The sequence below is a fragment of the Andrena cerasifolii genome, chromosome 1, assembly GCF_050908995.1.
Source record: "Andrena cerasifolii isolate SP2316 chromosome 1, iyAndCera1_principal, whole genome shotgun sequence".
NCBI lineage: Eukaryota > Metazoa > Arthropoda > Insecta > Hymenoptera > Andrenidae > Andrena > Andrena cerasifolii.
In genome coordinates this window covers 15,178,100-15,198,332 of record NC_135118.1, presented here as the reverse complement: position 1 = coordinate 15,198,332, position 20,233 = coordinate 15,178,100, and the positions used below count along the sequence as shown (strand labels likewise).

Below are 20,233 nucleotides of genomic sequence, written 5' to 3'. Positions count from 1 at the left end.
CGAGTTCATAAATTAAACCTAAAATTAAATATAAAAACTGGGACAAGTGTGAGGCAAAATAATATAATAATGTAAACGGATCAAACCTTACAGCGATAAACTTTTAATAATCTGTTGAATAAATGAAAATGACAACGTCTCACTTGTAAGTTGTCCATTATTCTGTGATAGTCTGTATGATTACTTCAACAGGCCACAGAGACTCACAAATATTCGCAATGTGGTAAGACGTAAATACTAAAACTAATTACACTAATTATTCGTTAACTGTGCGCAGCTCGAGATCGGCAACATGCAGTTATCAAATGAATGATGTGTTTCTCCCACAGAAATTGCCCGAGCTTGGCTTGTGCTACTGCCAGCTTAACTGACTACGGACGGGGAAGACGAAGAACGAAAGCGAGAGAAACGACAAGCCGTGGGGCGATGCGATTTCATTCCTATGTAGGAAAAATAAAATTTCTATATTTTTTATTTCTTCTGTATGAAATGATTGGCGAGTAACGCTAATTTTTTATGAGACCTTTGCACAATGATGTAGCTTGAAATACTGAAGCTAATGATACTCGGTTTTGGGGACAGACGGTTAATCATTTATAAGATATTTAACGTTAAAATTACAGCCTCCGTTCATGGGGAGACAGGGCTATACTTATATGGTTACATGTGCTTTCTTGTACTAATTTCACACAATTGATACCCAAAAAGTACATGGAATACGTCTCGGGGCAGTTGACTTGGAACCGAAATACTCGGACGCGTTAAGGGCCCCGAGACCCTGCGGGCCCGACCTATATGGTCGGTAAGGCGCCAGCCTGCTGTTATGCGGTTCTTTTTGTCACAAGTTCGTGTTCTGTTGAAGAAGTTCTTTCAAGTTACTGTTTTCCTTCATTTCTTGTACAGCTTTTTTAATATACAGTGTTGTCGCGTTAAGAGCGCGGGTCCTCTGTCCGTTAAGAGTGCATTTCTATTCCCGCTACTTCTTTTGTAGTCACCGCGGCGAGTGCAAACGACTGATCATGAGAATGAGTGAGAGAGCACACGACAGGGGCTACAACAGACAACGTTTGACTCAAAACAGACGGCATAGGATACTTTTTCTCACCCAAACAAAGGAGAAATCTACTTAGTAAGCTGGTAGACCTATAACTAAATCTAATTCTGAAAAACACACAAGAAAATGGTTAGAAAATGTATTTAGTCGCAAATAGATAGCTGATCCGATCGATGTGTTACCGGTCGAAAAATGCGACACCCAGATTTTCCGTCTTTTGTTCCTTCCGTTTTCCTGTTTTTCTACTTCGAGCTGTAGTATGAGAAACATCGTCTCGTGTGCGCTTAGATTATTCATTTTATATTCCATATCTTTTCGTTTGTATATATTCAATATATTACATTAAATATCAAATACACTGTATACACTCAATAAACCCAACGACCAAGTACCGGATGAAGATATTTTCGAAGTTAGCGCGTCACTTGGTAACGCCACGGGTTGCGCTGACCCAGCAGAAAGCAGCAGCACTGAGGTTATTAGGAGGATTCTTCTTAGTTAGTCTCTGTTTTGTTTTTTTCGGTGTTGTCGAGTAATACAGGGTGTCCCAAAATGATGGGACAATCCGAAACATGCAAATTCTTCATGCAAAAAGGCATCGAAACGTCCTTTACCGTTTTGGGACCGAGATGTCGTTCTCGAGATATTAACGGTGGAACTTCCGTGCCGCGCAGTTTAAAGCCGAAACAGCTGATTAATTTGGCCCTATCAAAATGATCACTTCCGAATTTAAAGTCTCAGGTCTTATCCCTCTCGCCGCCTCGCGCTCGATTCTTTCCACTATGTTTCTTCTCTTTGTTCAGCGACGTTCCAGCGTTCCATCAGGAGAATGAAGAGCCCCGAACATATCCCTCTCGGATTTCTCCGTGTCATTTGTCATTTCAGGAGCACGATTGCTGGCTCCAGGGTGGCTCGAGGTGGTGACGCTGTGATACCAGCTGGAAGCCGCCATACACGCCTCAAACACCGGAGGTTATAGCTGCCGTATGAACGGACGATACCGCGCGCTTTTGTCGGCTGATGCGGATAACCCTCTGCTGTGTGAAATAAGGGATCATATATGGTGATCTATAATAGAGTAACGAAACAGGCTAGCGAAAGGGGCGCGCACTGTCGTCCGGAGAGTACTGTGAAGTAGTTTTATTGCCACGGATTATATTAATCTACTGCACTCTGTTTTTCACTGTTTCGAGCAACTCTCCATTGCGTCCTATGTCGTAAACTAAAATACGTTGGAAGGACGAACTTCCCAACCACTCGCTTCGCACTAGTTTTTTTTTATAATTTCGCCTGTTCGACTTTCGTCGGCACGCTGTTCGCGGATCGACGCTTCGCGATCCAATTCGAATCTAGGCCGCCTTCGCGCCTTGCCGTCGCGGCGGCTCTTGCCGATTTAAAGCCGAAACAGCTGACGCGGAGTAGTGACCCCTAGGCACGCACACGCAGGAAAAGAGCGTCTGGGGAAAGAGCGTCTTAAAGCGCTAAGCCACGCCTTCATATGCAACCGTGTCTTGGTGGCGAGTGATCGCGAGTCAGGAGTCTCACCAGTCGTATCTTCCCCCGTCTTATACCAGTTACAAAACGCGCACACTACGTCACCTAGTGGTCACAAGGTGTGGGAACTGCTCACAGTGTCGCTCTTGGCTTTGCTCGCGAGCAATCGAGAGCGCTCTTGCCCGTCCCAGCCTAGCTGTACAGGGCAGATATAGACCCACTCACGGTAGAAATGGGTTAACGCCGCTACCCACTTGACTACCCCTACACAAAGTATTCCTCATTTGTTCATACGTGTACTAACCGAAGGTGCCTATTCGCAAACATCCGGCGAACAGGATGCAGTTAGCACCTCCTTATTTCACGCTTCGCTATGGCCGCTCAACAAAAAGAGTGAATGAAATATACCGAGTGGCAGCGAAATAACGCACCACCGATAGACCCTCAACCAACGCCCGATAGCTAAGAGCGATAATCCGTGCATGAAGCATAAGTCATCCACTACTGAAAATGAAAATTTTCATAATTTTTAATAGATCCCCATGAGAACATTGCCGATGAATTAATGAGATTTTCTTAATAAGAATAAGTCTAAACGCGATGGTAGTTCGGACTTTTCAGTCTCACTTTCCAATGTATGAATTACACATCACGTATAACTAAAACCATATCGAAGTACATCGCATTTAGATTCATTTTCATTGGGAAGATCTTACGAATCCATGGACAACACTCTCGTGAAGATCTATGAAAAATATATACATTTTTTATAGTGGATACTCTCATCTGGAACGCCGGATTTATCGCTTACAGCGGTCTGCATTTCTGTGGGAGAACGTCCCCTGTGCCGCGTAAGCAAAACAGTGGTGAGGGTGGTCCGTCACACATAGAGCAGGGGAACCTGACATGTATGTGAGTCATTCTCGTCAAATTGCACAAATTGTGCCACACTGGCACAGATCTTTTTTTCAAATTCAGACCGCCGATTGCTACTCTTGACAAAACAGTTTGTGTGAAATTTTAGCTTCCTAGCTCAACCGATTTTCACGATATTAACCGTTAAATTTTTGCGTGATCGAGTGAAATAACACGACACACCATCATTTCGTCTTCAATATGTATGTACTACATCGACACAGAGCTTTGTATATTTTATATTTATTTTAAAGCTGAAAGAATGCCCTTTACATTTATGTACAATAAATGTTATTTCTTGTTACCGTAAGTAATAATATCTAAAATTAAATTTTTGATACCTAATTTAACGCTGTTCCCACCCTCATATTGATAAAAAGAAAAGCTAAATTCTATAGAGTTGCCTCTGTCGAACAAGCGTTTCAAAAGAATGAAGCAATTTCGGCAAAGCTGAAAAAAAATGTTTACAAAATGCATGCCGCGTGTTCTGCCGAGTGGTTACGATCCACTCAACATTGGCTGTATACTCTTACACCTCAACTGTCATCGAAAACTGAGGCTTACGTTGTATTCCACATCCCTCCAAAATTCTAACATTTAAATGGCCCACAGACGATGCGATTTATCGTACAAGCTAGTTGTACGACAAGTTGGAAAGGCAGTTGCACAAACAGATCGTATTCACTTTCGTCGACAAACGAGCGTCCAGTCGTTGTGTGTACAATACATTAAAAATTCTTAATTTCCATTATTGCAAATAATACAACGCTAAAGATGCCCTTATTTTAGTTTGTGACGAAGCGTCCCGCTAGTAGGCGCGATAATTAGGAGTTTTGAAACGCTTTTCACAGGAGAAACTCCAGAGAATGGAGTAGTATTCCTTTTTTAATCAATCTGAGAGTGGGTACAGTGTCGAATTCGAAATCAATATTTAATTTTAAATATTATTACTTACAGTAATAAGAAATAACATTTAGTGTACATATTTGTACTGGGATTTTTCAGCTTTAAGATGGGTATAAACACAAAGCACTGTCGCCACATGGTGCACAGCTATTGAGGGTGAAATGATGGTGAGTTGGTCGCTTCGCTCGATTTTACAAAAATGTAACGGTCAAATAGCTTGAAACTCGTTTAAGCTAGTAGACTAAAGTGTCACACAAACCATTTTCTCAAGAGTAGCAATGAGTGGTCCAAATTTGAAAAAATATCGGCGACTATGTGGCAAATATTTTGAGATTTGACGACTACAGTATTTTCTCCAATGTACTATTATACAAGATGATGTAAGGATGAAAACATAACACTCTAATTAAATGGACCGTTTATTATTAAATATATTTTTATGCAAGTGGCCTTAATCCTTCGTCTTAAAAATATGAAAATGATTTAAATGGCCTGTTCCAGTACTTTTATATATGTTTCATGCGTAATGTATTTAATAATTTGTAAACGTTAACCACGCTTATTAGAAACAGAAATGCAATTAAATCATAATTGCAAACATTTTGTGAACATTTTACAATAATATTATAAAATTAATAAACCGTATTAGATAATAAATACCTAGCATGGCGATAGATCTTCCTGAAAGTCCACAATTTTCTAATTTTAGCACATGTAGATGGCAGACTAATCGTAATGTACGACTCAGGATATTCATGTATTGTTCCTGTAGTGTTATACCCTTAGCTTCAAGATGTTCTAAACATTCGGCCTAGACAAATAACGGATGCATTAATCATTGTGCATTGATTATCACATGGTTCAAACATGAAACCAGAAACCAACGAAACAACCTCGCATTATTTTCAATTATAATTATTACAACAACTTTCTTATTTAAAGAGTATATATTATGTATACCTTTCTTATCATATTTGCACATGCTTGCCAACCTTGAACTTCAATGTCCGGATTATATGAAATATTCAGCTGTTTTGCAGATTCATAATATTCTAGCATATCAAATAATATCACAGAACTCTGCAATTAAAAACACAAACAGCATTGAGAAAAGTGGTTTAATAATACAAATTTAACATTGTAGATTTAAAAAAAATACCTCATCATTTAAGGATGTTGCTTCTAAATTAATTTTATTAAATTGGATTCTTTTGAAAATTTCTTCGAATGATTCACAATGATTAAGATCCAATGTCTGCCCCTTTAAATTAAATTCTCCACTGTACTGTTTAGATGTATCTAAAACCTATATTAAAAAATGAATATTTGATTCATTATTTAAGAAAATCAATTACATTCGTCAATAAACATCTACGTTATATCCACTGATATTATTAACTCTCTGAGTGGCGTCGATATGTTTTAATGCCTAGGGATTTCTACCCCGTGCACGATATTGTTGCGTTTTTACTTGTGTAATGTCCGAATACCGCGCGGCGATTGGAGATCGTAGGCTTCGAAGGGAAGAGCGGTTTCTCTTCGAATTTAGGATGGTGGGGATTCGTGTGGCTTTATTTAATAAGACGTACAAGGAGATGTTTTTAGATGTCCGCCTCCGATTGCTTTAGTTTTTGGATATGTTTTAAAGGGCCGAAAAATAAGAAATACGTGTTTTTTTTTATTTTGGCCCGATTGCATATTTATGAGATGAAGCCACCCCTCAATGTTCTTAAGAAGATGTACAAAATTTCCTATTGTTAGTTTAAAGAATATTATAACATTGTATTATATCAAACTTGATTTGAAAGTTTTCGTCATAACTTGCTGTATGAATGATGTTCCTGTCGTGAGTCAGTTTTGTATCACTTATTATGAACTTTGAGGGATGGTTTCACCTTAAGGGGTCATATATACGTTTCTCAACGCTAAAACGTAGTCAGTGTTTGCGAGTAATTCAGGGATAAACTATTAATCCGATTTGTTTAATTCTTTTCGTGTTTTTTTAAATTTGTTAAAAAATATGGGTTTTCTCGAAACATCATTTTCCAAGACGGTGGGCATGATAACTGCCTCACCGTTCATCCGATTAACTTCATTATTTACACACATATTCTACATAACATTCGCTACCCGGTGACGGTGAGCTTTTTCAATTAAATTGAACCATTTTTTAATAACAAGCAACAGCATACGACTTTTATAGCGAAAATCACAACCTTTTTCTTCAAAGTTTTGCCATTGCCGCAATTCTTTTTTTTTAAAAATCGGAGATTTTTTATTCAGACCGCTCGTACGAGCTGAATCGTGCACACCGTTTGGGGCGATGCCAGTAAACATGTTCTACGCCACTGCACGCAGACGCCACATTTTTAAACATTTTCCTATTCTCAGACCTGTTTTATAATCTATAAACATATACCTATACAACACAAAAACAATTAAACCAATCGGACTAATAGTTTATACCTAAATCTCTCCCAAACATTGACCACGTTTTAGTGCCGAGAAACGTAATATGATCCCTTAAACATGCAAACGGGCCAAAATAAAAAGATACGTATTTCTTATTTTAAGATTTTCTGAAGTCTATCCAAAAACAAAAGCAATCGGAAGCGGGCACCTAAACACCTTTCCTTGTTAGTTTAATTACAAGTAGTTAACGCTATGAAATATTTATAACTACGATATAACTCTATGTGTATGTATATGACTATACATACAGAGTGATTCTCCTGCGACGCTCGTCAAAGAGATATCCCCGGCATCCTGTGGAAAAAACAACACCCCGCGATGCGTTACCGAGGCTTATGGCTTTCGACCCTCGAAGGGGCTGGAATACCATTAACACGTTGACTGTCGACCGGTGTGGTCGACAGTCAACGTGTTAAACAGTACACTCCCATCGGAGCGTTTTCGGCGTCGAGGAAAGCACTGTCCGATTTCATCAGTAGTCAACGTGTTAAGGAGAGAGAAATGTTGAAGTTCCGCATTTCTCATCATATCTTTGCGAAAACGGTGCCAATCGATGCCTTATGTTTCTCCGATGAAAATAACACCAAGGACGACGGAATTCCAACCATAATGAAGGAAATTACATGAAAAATTGATTTCCATAATCTCAAGCTAACTTCGTTAAAAATAGGCCGATTTACACGACATTTGGTATGATTTTCATCGGAAAAACATAAGGGATCCATCGGTGTCGCATCCATGTCGCTGCGATAAAGAATAAAAAATTTAGTTTTCTGAAACAGGTGTGCCGACTGACCGAAATATTACTGCGTATTAAGAAATTCTATATTCTGCACCGTACCGATATGAAAGTGACACTAATGGATTCCTTACGTTTTTCCGATGAAAATTATATCAAATGTCATGTAAATAAATCGGGGACTATTTTTAATGAAGTTAGCTTGAGATTATGGAAATCAATTTTTCACGTAATTTCCTTCATTATTATTCGAATTCCGTCGTCCTTGGTGTTATTTTCATCGGTGAGACATAAGATATCGATTGGCGTCGTTTTCGCAGAAATCTAATGAGAAATGGGGAACTTGAAGATTTCTCACTTCCTAATGAATATCCCAACTCCTTCGAGGGTCAAACGCCATAACCCTCAGTGAGGTGTGTGCACCCCCTCGCGAGGTGTTGTTTTCTCTACGGGGTGCCAGGCGGCATTTCTTTGACAGGCGTCGCAAGAGCATCAACCTGTATGTGCTTCTGCTGTAGACATAGCCGCTGCCATTTCCGAAGCGGTCCAGCCGTTTGGCAGAGTGATGTGCTCTATGGTTCTTCAAGACCTCGCTTTCGCTGAGTATTTAAGCCGCTGCCTAGTAAGAGCGTGCTCGAAATCTCCGCGAAAACAGAGTCATGTGACTGAACGAGGCTCGAACTTAGGAGGAGCACCGGGTACCTTATATTCAGTGAGAACTAGCTGGCTCCTATTTAGCGGCTACCTGACATTCTACTGGATGGTACCTTATGCTGCCTCCAGGCTCGAGCATCCGTTCGGTCAGAAGAATCGAATCCGGCGCTCCGCTGCATACGCCTCCTTTCATACACGAAATTTGGCAGAACGTGCCTGTGCAGTAGGTTGCAACTTTGTTATTTCTAATATTTAACGGTTATTGTGTTATATTTTGTATTTATTTTGGTATAAGTACTTATTCTATAGAATATATAAATGATGTTTAATGCTTTAATACGTGTTTTAATAATAAAATATGTATAAAGGCATGATGAACTGGTAATACCGTGGTAAGTACGGAGGACTCAACGCGTCGGGAGATGGCGTTAGCGGTTAGTTCCGCGGGACGTAGGTGGCGCTAGTGGGAGATTCCGTGAGACGTTACACGTGTCTACGTTCTGGAAAGTATTCAAAGAACTGTTTTGTGCGAGTCCCCGAATGTTTGCTTTGAAAACAAACAGAGTTCGGAGTCCGCTTTGTACTTCACTGTCACATCAACACTTTGCCCGCTTCACAGCCACGCCTAATATCAAGTCATCTTAGTCATCTACTAACGAAAATTTTAAATTCTATATTCAGTATTAGATTTTAATAAGTATTACTAACAGATTGGTGATGTTTTTCTCGTGAAAATAATAAACTCGACATCACTCGGACTATACTTAACCACACGTAATGTACAGACACTCCACATGATTTCTTCCGAGCGACCGCATAGGTGAAGGTGTCCCTTCTTATTGTTAGGCGCCATCCAACCAGACAGAGAGCGAGAACGGCGCGCGTCATCCGTATCATGTGGTTGGTAAGCGCCAAGGAAGGGGCGGTTCTCCGCGACGACACCTATGTTGTCGCCCGGAAGAAATTGTGGAGTGACTTACGTTTCCCGTGCTGATTTTGATGAACTTATCTAGGAAGTAGTTCTTGAACAAAAATTTGCTGTGGAGAAAAATGTTTTAGGCAAAAGTTATGTACTTTTAACATCACATTCGGCCTCGTAAGTAGTTTCATATGTCAATACGTTTAAACAATACATTAATTAATGTTTTTGTTATAAAAGTTTTAAAATATCCACATTTCTCAGTTTGGACTATAGTTTACATTAATGAATTTACGCAAAAGTTGACTAACAATTTGTAACAAAAACGAATGAAAAATTACTAATTTTTATTGTATCGTATAAACACATTGACATATTACGAATCTATTTACGTAACTCAATTTGATGTTAAAAGTACTTCATTTTTGGCTAAAAAGATACGAGTTGCATTTTTTTAAAAAACCAGTTCTTACATAAGTTTTATCAAAATCGATATGTGACACTTAAGTGATGCACATACAGAGTGAGTGCACGTACGATTTGTCTACGGCAGCCAGAAGTGACTTGAATCAGGTACGCATAATTAAAAATACTCTAAGTGATGCTGTACTTGGACTGATTTTCATTAGAAAAAGCTCACCGATCCATTGGTAGAACTGTCACGTAGATCTACTAGAAAATATAGAAATTTAGATTTTCATTAGTGTTGACATACTGTGAGTACCAAAAACATTCGCGCACTAGAGTTTATCGCTTTATATCAGCGCTGTACTGTGGGAGGACCCGCGGATCCTGTACAGCCAGAGTTCGGAAGGATTCGGCTGCACTGATGGAGGGGGAAACACCTACAGGAACGGTGGTAAGGTCTGCGCACAATTATCCCTTCCATGTCAGTTCCGTATCCGTCATGCCAGTGGTAAGAATAAAAGTCTGCGCACACATATCCGCACACATTACCACCGCTCCTGTAGGTGTTTCCCCCTCCATCAGTGCAGCCGAATCCCTCCGAACTCTGGCTGTACAGGATCCGCGGGTCCTCCCACTCCCGGCCGCGTTGTCAGGGACGGCGTTGCCAGCAGTACGGGAGAAATTGCCGCGTATTGTACTGCTGACGTAATAGGGAGTAGTAGAGTGTGCACAAGTCCGGAACATGCAATACCCTGATGCAAGAAGACATCGAAAAGTTCATTACCGTTTTGAGATCCGACGCTTCGATCTCGAGATATCAACAGTTGAATATTAGCGGTGGAACTTCCGGGTCGCGCAGTTTAAAGCGGAGTCAGCTGAGCGGGCGGTAGCGTACGCTCGCACGCACACGCAGGAGTCGCGTGTAGATATAGGTGCGCACATACAATTGAACCGACCCGCGCAGGTTCAAACCGTGTGCGTGGGTCTGTATCTACGCATGCCTCGTGCGTGTGCGTGCTAAGAGTCACTGCCGGTACTCAGTTGTTTTTATATATTTGCTCCAAAAAAAGACCATCAAAACGAAAAATTACAGACATTTCCGACGCGGTGGCGTACAAAGTATGCTGTCTGTGCCCCTGCGGGTTAAATGTACTTCTATAATAAATTATATTACGAATCATGTGCTCATATAGCAAGTTTCATTCAAAGTAATCAGTTTCCTGTCTCATGTTTCTGTATTAGCAAATCACTGAAATGGTAGTAAAAGTTATTTTGTCGAAGACTAAAACCTTTGATAGTAAATGCATGTATATAAAATGTCAATATTGAATGGATAGTAATCCAGACACGTTTGCAATTTGTATATTCACTCGTAGTGAAAAGGTATAGAAAATGTTCATGTTAGTGGGGAATGTTATCCACTTAACTATGAACCCGCGCGCGCGGGAGCAGGTGGGTGGTCAAATAGTCAGTTCCTATCCGAACCAACGCCTTGCTCAGGGTTTTGCGTCGTTTTTCCCTGAGCTTGAGAAGAAATGTCGAGACGATGCTCTACGCAAGGCGTCTGTTCTCGCGCGCGCGAGTCCTGAGTTAAATGGATAACCCTGCATAAAAAACACTCAAATTATTGTCTAAGGTAGATACTATATAATGTAATTGGTAATATAAATGTTTTTTTTGGTTGGGAGTCTTGCCCTCGTGGACACGGCTTGCAACCGAAAGCATCAAAACTCTAAACTTTTCATAAGACATAATATATAATATTCTATAATACATACCTATAACGTATAATATTTTATAATATAAGTACCAAAGGCAATAAAATTGTTAAAATAAGTTTATACGAGTTTTTTTATAAATGAAATAACCGGTTCGGAACAAAATTTGTTTTCCATTCTGTTGGAAACGAAATATTTTTCAGTAGGAACGATATTGACCGAAACGAAATTAAAATTATTATTATCAGAGCTGAACCGAAACGAAAAAACATTTCGTTCCAGGTCCCTGCCTGAAGGTCCTCTTGTTAATATGCCCAATAATGCAGAGATTTTATTTGTATAGAGCACACTATTACAGTAGGGTGTGTCAATTTTTTTAATGTTTTAATTTTAAAACGACTAGTGAGAAAATGGTACAATTTCAGGTTTAACATTAACCACTACCTTTAAATTTTGTGTAATACATTATTTACCTAGTTGGAATTTCATTTGAAATTATAGAAAAATGCGAAAATTATTAAAATTATTAAAAAAAAATTTAATAGTTGAGCTTATGAACCGCAACAGAAGCAAACAAGATGTCGCTTCTTTGGTGGACTTTGTTAAATAGCATTAAATTTACTACATAAATGACATATGGCTAGATCTGTTGCTAAAGTTACATATATTTTCATTTCGTAATAAATATACATTTTCATGTGAATGTAATAAACACTAATTTCCACATATTTTTATTTTCATTTTCATGCTTTTATGTAAGCAAGTCTGACTTTAAGTAGTATATGAATATGCAGTTTGTAGTTAAATCTCACTTAATTTTCACTTTTTTTCAACTGTGATTTGAAGTAGCTGAACCTCACTCAAATAAATTTCTGAAGATAATTTCAGATTCAGGATTAAAAACAGCATTACTTTGTCACTAGTCATTCTAAAATTTTCAAAAATTTTAAATTTACCCATAAAATTGACACACCCTACTATTACAGGATTCCCCACAAAAAAAGAAGAACTAGGGTAAACCAACCAGTGAATGACCGAATTGTTGAATCTATGGACCTTTGAGATTAATACTTGAGTATATTTATGTATAACAACAACAAAAAAACTGTTGAAATTGCATTGAAATTTTTCTTGAAATTTCTATAAAAATAATTACTTATTGTTATCGTAATTTAAAAAAAAAAACAATTATAAAATGTAAAACGTGTAGAAGCCCAGTCAATGACCGCATACTTTTAATAAGAATTGTACTTATTACTGTTTGCTTAATACGTGTAATTAAAAGTATAGGATATTAAAAGTGCAACTACACTCTATTTATAAACGTATAATAATGTTTAAATTTATAATTTACATTTCTTTGCCTAGTGGTCGTTCACTGGTATGGGGTCAATTACTGGTTGGTTTACCCTACCACATTTTATAAATAGTTATGAATATCCGTATACCTGACGAAAAGCATGTTAAAAAGTTACACAATATTAAACCATGTCAATACATATATTCTTTGTCACTTTTTTTCTCTCACCAACAGTAAAAGAGATATGACATATTTGAATGATATGACACAACCTGTATGCTTCATACTTTCTCACCTAATTTAAATCACTATTTAATATAACAATTAATAGAAAAAGTACTTTTACCTCAAGTTGACTTATTACAATTTCTAGAGGGTCTGTGTTGTACTTCTTACAGGATTCCTTATACGCTGAGATTAAATCTTCATGATTGACATCTTCAGCTGTGAACAATTCATCCATACATTGTTAGAATGTAAGAGATCATAAAAATTTTAGGAGATAAATGATTACAAAATGACTTAAGAATGATGCTACGTAATGTAACAATGCTGACATAAGAATGAACTAAAATATAAATCAAGAAACCATGTTAATAAAAACATTACTAAGGGTACACATGAAAGACAAATTTTAAAACTTTACTCTGTATTCGCATTTTATAAATTCTTAGTATTTCTTAACACGTTCGCTGCGGTATTCATTGGTGACTCACCAAGTTTCTCATTTGTAGTAATGACTTGACCATTAATTAGTGTTTACATTTCCATTGAATGTTCATCTCACTATCACAACAAAGCAAGTTGATAATTTTGACCCTGGAAGCAAAGGATCAAGACGAAATCAACTCCTTAACTTTCTCGTATGAATACGGTCAAACATTTACTTGCATTCTGTTTCAATAAGAATCAGATACAATGTAACACGAATCTAAAATTATACGATCGTCAAGTAATTTTCTCAGTACTTGAACCTCTTTTAATTGAAAAACTAGCTTCCATTTGTCCATATACACTTGTACAACTCCACAGAGAACGTATTAATGCAATAATATAAATGAACTTATAAGTCTTATATAAAAGTTACTAAAACATCCAAATGTTTCCATATACCGCAAACTTACTTCAGAAAAGCATTTATTCCACAGGTATTTTTAAACAGTTGATTATATTCGAATGAAAATTAATGATGAGATGTTAATTAAGGGAATATATATGAAATTATTTATCGTTTGTAACATAAGTTTAAGTGTATATTTTCATTAAAAAATCTACTTTGTCAATTAAAATTAAATAACGCTGTTCTTCGACATTAACGTACAGGTTAATTATATATTGTACATACTTTAATATTGCATCAAACTTATAATTAGTACATGGTTCGCATTGTGAAATCTTAAATGTTCTTCATTTGACATGACCTATAAAAAAATCTAATATCTTAGTAACACACTATTACGATGCAAGTACATAAACACAAAAACGATATAAATGATGAGAAATTGCATACGCCAATTTTTACTCGCGAGATATTATATCTTCTTCTAAATCATATTTAACAAAGAATTAGTATCATTCTATTCGAATTGTGCTAAAAATTTAACTGTCTTTTATTCCTTAATTCATTAATAGTTTCAATTTTTAACGCGTTATTATGCAGAAATGTTACTGGTAACTATAGAGTGAGAAGAGTATAGATTTGAAATATATTAATAAACAACATAATAGATGCAATAGAATATATATGCGATAGAGAAAACTGAACCAAACGTCGAACAAGATGGACTCAAAAATTTGTACAATATAAAATATATTCTGTAGCCATATTTATAATCAGGTTAGATTTCATATACACATCCAATATTTCCCGTCAAAATACAATATAATAGAGCCAGCCTATTTGCAATAAAATTGAGAAATGTGAATTTTTTATAGATACATCAGTTCAATTGTCTAAGAAAAAGTAAATTTATACATATGTACATATGCATCATTTTATGCATTATCTTCTTTCAAATTAATAACATATCGCACAATGCATAGAATTATATCACGTTAAAATACTTGAGAGATTTAATAAATCTTTTTCTTATACTGATACAACTAGAACTACTGATAGCAATATTTGTAACCAATATCAGTTTACATGAATCATTTAATATTCTCAAACTAAATGTGCATAATTGTAAGTTTAGTTTTTCAAGTTAAGTAGATATTTCTTTTATTACAATCAATAGCTTAACATTAGAAAAGCTGTAGAAAACAATAAGTTTCACCATTTTTAAATATAGAAAAACGTATGTAATACTGCTATAGAAATTCCCAGTTTCTTTCAGTGTATCAATAAGTGCTTGTGACTTTCGTTTAGAAAAATTCATAAAGGTACTTAGGTATTTAATTATAATGGCCTATGTATATTACGATTGTTGGGAAGGAAACAGGTGGACGTAATCTATCCGTATTGAAAAATAAAATATGAATGTAAAGCTTTTACAAGCTGCATTGTTCTCACCGAATTTCCAAGGATTCGTCGGCTCCAAATATCCCGTAACCAAAAGATTCTCACTTGCTGGGAAATTCACATGCCGCGGAGTCTTCTTCTTGGTTAAAGCCAAAGAACTCCGTAATTTTTTTCCATCAATTAATATATAGGGTGAGAGTGGGACATTGCCTGTACCAAATCGTGGTCTCCTAGTAGTATATGATATTATTCTTGGAGGAAGTTCTTCAGGATTGTCCTCAATTTTCAGCGTCGTAAGCGAATTCTCGCAGACCTGCGTTTTTGAATCCGCTCCTTTGTTCATATTAAAAAATTTCTAACACATTTTGTCAGCTGAAATTTACACCGCACACGCACAACACGCAACGCACGCAGTTACACGCCACACTAATGTCAATAGGACTATCCGATGAAACATTAACGCGCGGACCGAAGTAAACGTCAGCTTATCAGCTACTCTACATTACAACCACCATTTTTATTACTGTGTACAAGTTGACAACTATAAAATTTAATTCCAACTAGAAACGAATTCGGTATCTCGCACTGACTCTGGGCTAGTGCCAGAAAATCACTTGGATTGGTTGATTCATAGAGCTATCTGCGTCTCTGTCACAAACAACCAATCCAAGTAATTTCCTGGCACGAGCGCAAAGTCAGTGCAAGATACCGAATTCGCTAATAGAGTTGTTGCGCGATTCGGGGGGAAATTCTAACCGTAAGGTAGTTCGTGCCCGTGGAGCGCTGCAACACTGCGGGATTCTATTTATTCCATGACAATTTTAGAAGACATATGAGACAATTTTAGGAATCTTTATTAGTCAACAGCGAAAAACGTTCTGCTCTCCCAGAGCCATCAATCGTTGAGCCTTTCCTCGCAGAACGTGGTGCCACTTTCATTCTTGCGCATCCTCTCAATCCGTTTGGCCAATCGGGGTGACCACTGTATACAATCCAGGGATGGATTGTCGTATTATTTGTATGTACATAATGGCATTTTTTTAATAAAAATGTTTTCAAATTCTTCAAAGGGCGAATTCCACTTACGCCCAAATCGCCCGTAATTTTCATTAAGCTAGGTTTTCCTGTACGCGACTAGACGCAACGTCAAGAATTTCATAGTCGATTTTCTCGAAAATGAAGCGCGATATGAAAAAAAGTTACTCATTCTTTTCGACTTATAACAAGTAAATAAGTCGAGAAAAAGAAATAAAATTTGTTGATATTGCGCTTCATTTTCGAGAAAATCGACTTTGAAATTCTTGACGATGCGTCCAGTCGCGTATAAGGAAACATACCCTAATGAAATTCACGGGCGATTTGGGCGTAAGTGGAATTCGCCCAAAGATTACCCTTGAAATTCAAAGTTAGCCCAGAAATTCAAAAAAATTCTGAAACATTGTGAATATGTAGGGAATTTCCTCCTGATTACAACGCAATTTTTGTTTGCTGTCCAAATTCACTCTAAGGGGGTGTAATTGACCCCTGAAAATCCGGTTACTTTCCGATTTTGTGTTATAACCCACGAAATATATAATATTTTTTTACCAAATGGTAGATCTAATTAAAAGAAGTAACTTTTGTCTTAAAACTTTTTTTCGATCTCTTACAGTTCGCGAGTTATATCACAAAATCGGAAAATAGCCGAATTTTCAGAGGTTAATTTCACCCCCTTCGAGTGAATTTGGGCAGCAAAAAAAATTGCCTTGAAATCAGGAAGAAATTCCCTACATATTCACAAAGTTTCAGAATTTTTAGAATTTTCGGGTTCGGGATCTTCCCTTGTTAGTCTGGTTCAAACTTCGCGTCTGCAGAGTTTACACTACACGCCGTTAGGTTTGAGAGGGGAAGTCATAACCATGATGTAAGGACATCACAGTATAGTCTATTACACTATATTACACCGTGGTCCACATTCTTTTCATGGTTTTCACGAAACAGATGCCAATCGTGTGAAGTTGAGCGCCACTGTCCACCATGCATGTGTGTCAGTTGGATCAGTAGTGTTTACTTACTCGAAACTTGAATGTATAGTTGTACATATAAAAGATTGGTAGTTTCTCTTCGTTGCCGCATTGGAAAAGCTCCTTACATGGGCAAACGGAAAGCAGTGCAGCTAACAAAAAATTGATCCATTACAACTTACAATACCAAATGCAACGTAGCAATAGTATTTAAATATGAATTGAAAATTATTCTCGAAACACCTACTGTGACATTTCCTTTGTGCCGAGACGTAAAGTTTTATATTAATTTCTATTAATTAATAAACATTCAATTATTTGTGTATATTTAACTGTAACCTATACAAATTTCAGTTTTAGTTAAAGATGGAGGCCGTTTTACGACAGAACGTAATAACAGCAACCCAGTGTGTTGAAAAACAGTTAGATGCTGAATTGGAAAAATTAAATAATTTAGACATCAGTGATTTTGAAAAATTGCGTGAAAATCGATTAAAAAAATTAAAAATACTTCAACAACAAAGACAAAACTGGATGTCATTGGTAATGTATATTCATTACAATAATTATAATATTTCGATTACAGCCTTTATGGCATAATTTTACAAAATTATTCACTGTTACCATATGCAGTCATATGTATTTGTATATATATTTTTAGGGTCATGGAGAATATTCAGAGCTGCAATATGAAAAAGAATTTTTCGAAATATCAAAAAAGTCTGAAAACATTGTTTGTCTATTCTATAAAGACGATTCACCAAGGTGCAAAATAGTAGATCATCACCTCAAAATTCTTGCTAAAAAGCATCTCGAAGCAAAATTTTGTAAGCTAAACGTAGAACAGTGTCCATTTTTAACTGGTAATTGATAAATTATACTTAATTTTCTAAACCCCCAAATGTTGAATATTAATATATATCGATCACTTTCAGAGCGTTTAAGAATCAAAATCATACCTACAATTGCTCTTATTGTAAATGGAAAGACTAAGGATTATATCGTTGGATTTACTGATTTGGGAAATTGTGATGATTTTTCAACAGAAACGTTGGAGTATCGAATTTCACTTTCAGGTATAATCAAGTCGGATGGTATCATGTCTTCAGACAATAATAAAAAGTCATGGTTATCACATATTACGAAAAACAAAACTATTAAAGGATCTACTTCCTTAAATTCTGACGATTCAGACGATGACTAAAAGTATTTATTGGTATCTAAGAAAAGTTTGCACTAATATATTGTTTACATTTATCTAAAATTACTGTTTTTTTATATTTCAATTTTTTAATTGCGTGAAAGTTTTGATTAATGAAATATCAATTATTATATGAATTATACAGTTAAATATAAAATACCTGAGTTCACATGTAAAAATATATTCTACAATTGAGATTCTTATAAAGGGATAATTTTATTCACACCACTTAATAGATAAGCTTTCATATTTGATGATATAAATATCCACTATAATATTACTATATATATATAATTTTACTACATACAAATGATAAAAAATTAATGAACGTGTTGTAAACAAAATAAAGAACTCATGTTTTGTAACTTATTAGGAAAAAGATTAACGTTTATTTCAGAATAATTTGAAATAAGACTTATATATCTATTCGTTAGTACACTGTATTTTTTTTATTAGAAGTTTTCTTGATTTATCATATACTTCATTTGTACAAAGTAATATATTGCAATTTTCTCAGTTAGGTTTAATGTTTCGTTGAAGTTTCTTCATGCATACGGTTTAGGTTATGCAGAATTAAAAGTGTTTCCTATAGAACTCATGTGCATTTACAAAAAGCGTTTTCTATGTATTTCTTCTTGTAGCTTCTTTGAAAAGTATTTTTTCCAAACTGTTCGTTGTTGCAGTTTTCAGAATATACAGGGTGAGTCACCTAAGACAAACCACTTGAATAACATCTACAGTTTTTGAGATAGGAAGAAATGTGTTGAGAATATGGTGTTTTAATACGAAACGTTAATGTTTCATGTTCGTAGTTTTGTTATGTTGGTAGTGTAAGTGGATAACGAAGCTCTCAACCGTCTTCCTTCCACCACTCACTCCGTAATCAGAACCATCAGAACAAAGCCTTGTGCAATAAAGCATAGTGGGAAAGCAAAGCCAAAGTTATATTTTGTTATTTATTTTTATTAAAGACTTATCGAAAATAATTATAGCATTATCTTTAAAACAAAAATAAACTGGTTGTTCATTTAAGAAAGAAGACCGATCAAAATGTTTGAAACAAAAGTTGTTTGGTAGAAGCAATCACCAATGCGGTACCACGTGATCGTAGTTCCCCACTCCCCATAAGCTGCTTCACTATATGGGAACGACTGACTACTGAGTTGTCCCGGACAACTAGTCCGTCCTTTCGATCAAGACAGACCCACTCCTGTCGGGATATCTCGCAAGTCGCAATACCTCGAGTCAAGGGTTGGGGATGAATAATTGCGGGTGAATAAGCACCGGACTAGTGACGGAGATTCAAATCTTTGTTTCAAAACGATTCGAAGTTATTCAATCCTGTAAAGATTCGAACTGCTTCGAATCCTGAACAGAAGTTTGGAATCGCTTCGAATCCCGGGCGAAAGTTTGGAATCGCTTCGACTATTATTCGAAACAAGAATTTTTTTGAAAATTCTCGATTGTCTCGAGGCTCGGGAACCCGAGTTTCGGAACGGGTCGGAAAAATTCGGGCGAGATCTAGATACTCTCAAGATTCTCTCGAAATTCCCGATGAAAGTGTCGCTTTGACTGTTATTTGAAATAGGAAGTTGTGAGAAGTCTTATTGTTAGACGTTTAGTCCCGTTTAGTCTTTCTTTGAATGTTGTAAACACAGTGGCTCCTCTCCGTTACTAGTGATCCCTAGAGAATCACTATTCACTATATCACGTTCGAAGGCAGGCGCTGGTAGCGCCTCTCGTGGCGGTTCACAATTTCGTTAGCTCATCCTTTTTTATTTTTTCATTCAGACTGTTAATATAAATCGTATTATTCGGTATAATATCCATTGTCACTTAAAAAGGAGAGGTAGTTTGATGAGAGAGATATTTCTTATTATTAAAGACTTAAATGTATAATAAAATTGACAAAGCGGTTAAACGGTTACAACTACACAATGTCGACATAATGTGCTACAGTTATACAGTAGAGCGTTAATTATCCGAACC

At 36.5% G+C, this 20,233-nt stretch overlaps 2 protein-coding genes and 1 long non-coding RNA gene across 8 annotated transcripts in view; 2 read left to right on the top strand and 1 right to left on the bottom strand.

Annotated features, from left to right (window-relative positions):
• LOC143378948 (protein phosphatase 1 regulatory subunit 37) overlaps nt 1-15,627 on the bottom strand; it is a 35,721-nt gene extending 20,094 nt beyond the window's left edge. The window contains exons 1-6 of one of the 5 annotated variants that reach the window (XM_076831123.1): nt 15,092-15,232; nt 13,296-13,398; nt 12,926-13,023; nt 5,529-5,675; nt 5,330-5,449; nt 5,030-5,180 (exon numbers count right to left, since the gene is read on the bottom strand). In XM_076831123.1, coding sequence (XP_076687238.1) covers nt 5,030-5,180; nt 5,330-5,428 — 250 coding nt within the window. In that variant the 5' untranslated portion in view covers nt 5,429-5,449; nt 5,529-5,675; nt 12,926-13,023; nt 13,296-13,398; nt 15,092-15,232. Of the gene's footprint in view, nt 1-5,029; nt 5,181-5,329; nt 5,450-5,528; nt 5,676-12,925; nt 13,024-13,225; nt 13,264-13,295; nt 13,399-15,091 lie in introns of those variants that run through there. The other 4 variants (XM_076831104.1, XM_076831144.1, XM_076831154.1 and 1 more) reach the window with 4 other exon arrangements.
• LOC143366250 (uncharacterized) overlaps nt 1-20,233 on the top strand; it is an 81,353-nt gene that overhangs the window by 22,764 nt on the left and 38,356 nt on the right. The window lies entirely within an intron of this gene.
• LOC143366165 (phosducin-like protein 3) lies at nt 15,931-18,451 on the top strand. Of its 2 annotated transcripts, none has more exons than XM_076807007.1 (4): nt 15,931-16,058; nt 17,398-17,586; nt 17,705-17,906; nt 17,979-18,451. In XM_076807007.1, exons 2-4 carry the CDS (start codon nt 17,410-17,412, stop codon nt 18,245-18,247), a joined length of 648 nt encoding a protein of 215 aa, XP_076663122.1. In that variant the 5' UTR covers nt 15,931-16,058; nt 17,398-17,409; the 3' UTR covers nt 18,248-18,451. The 2 variants fall into 2 exon arrangements, with proteins under 2 accessions (XP_076663122.1, XP_076663116.1); XM_076807001.1 differs by lacking the exon at nt 15,931-16,058 and adding an exon at nt 17,057-17,315.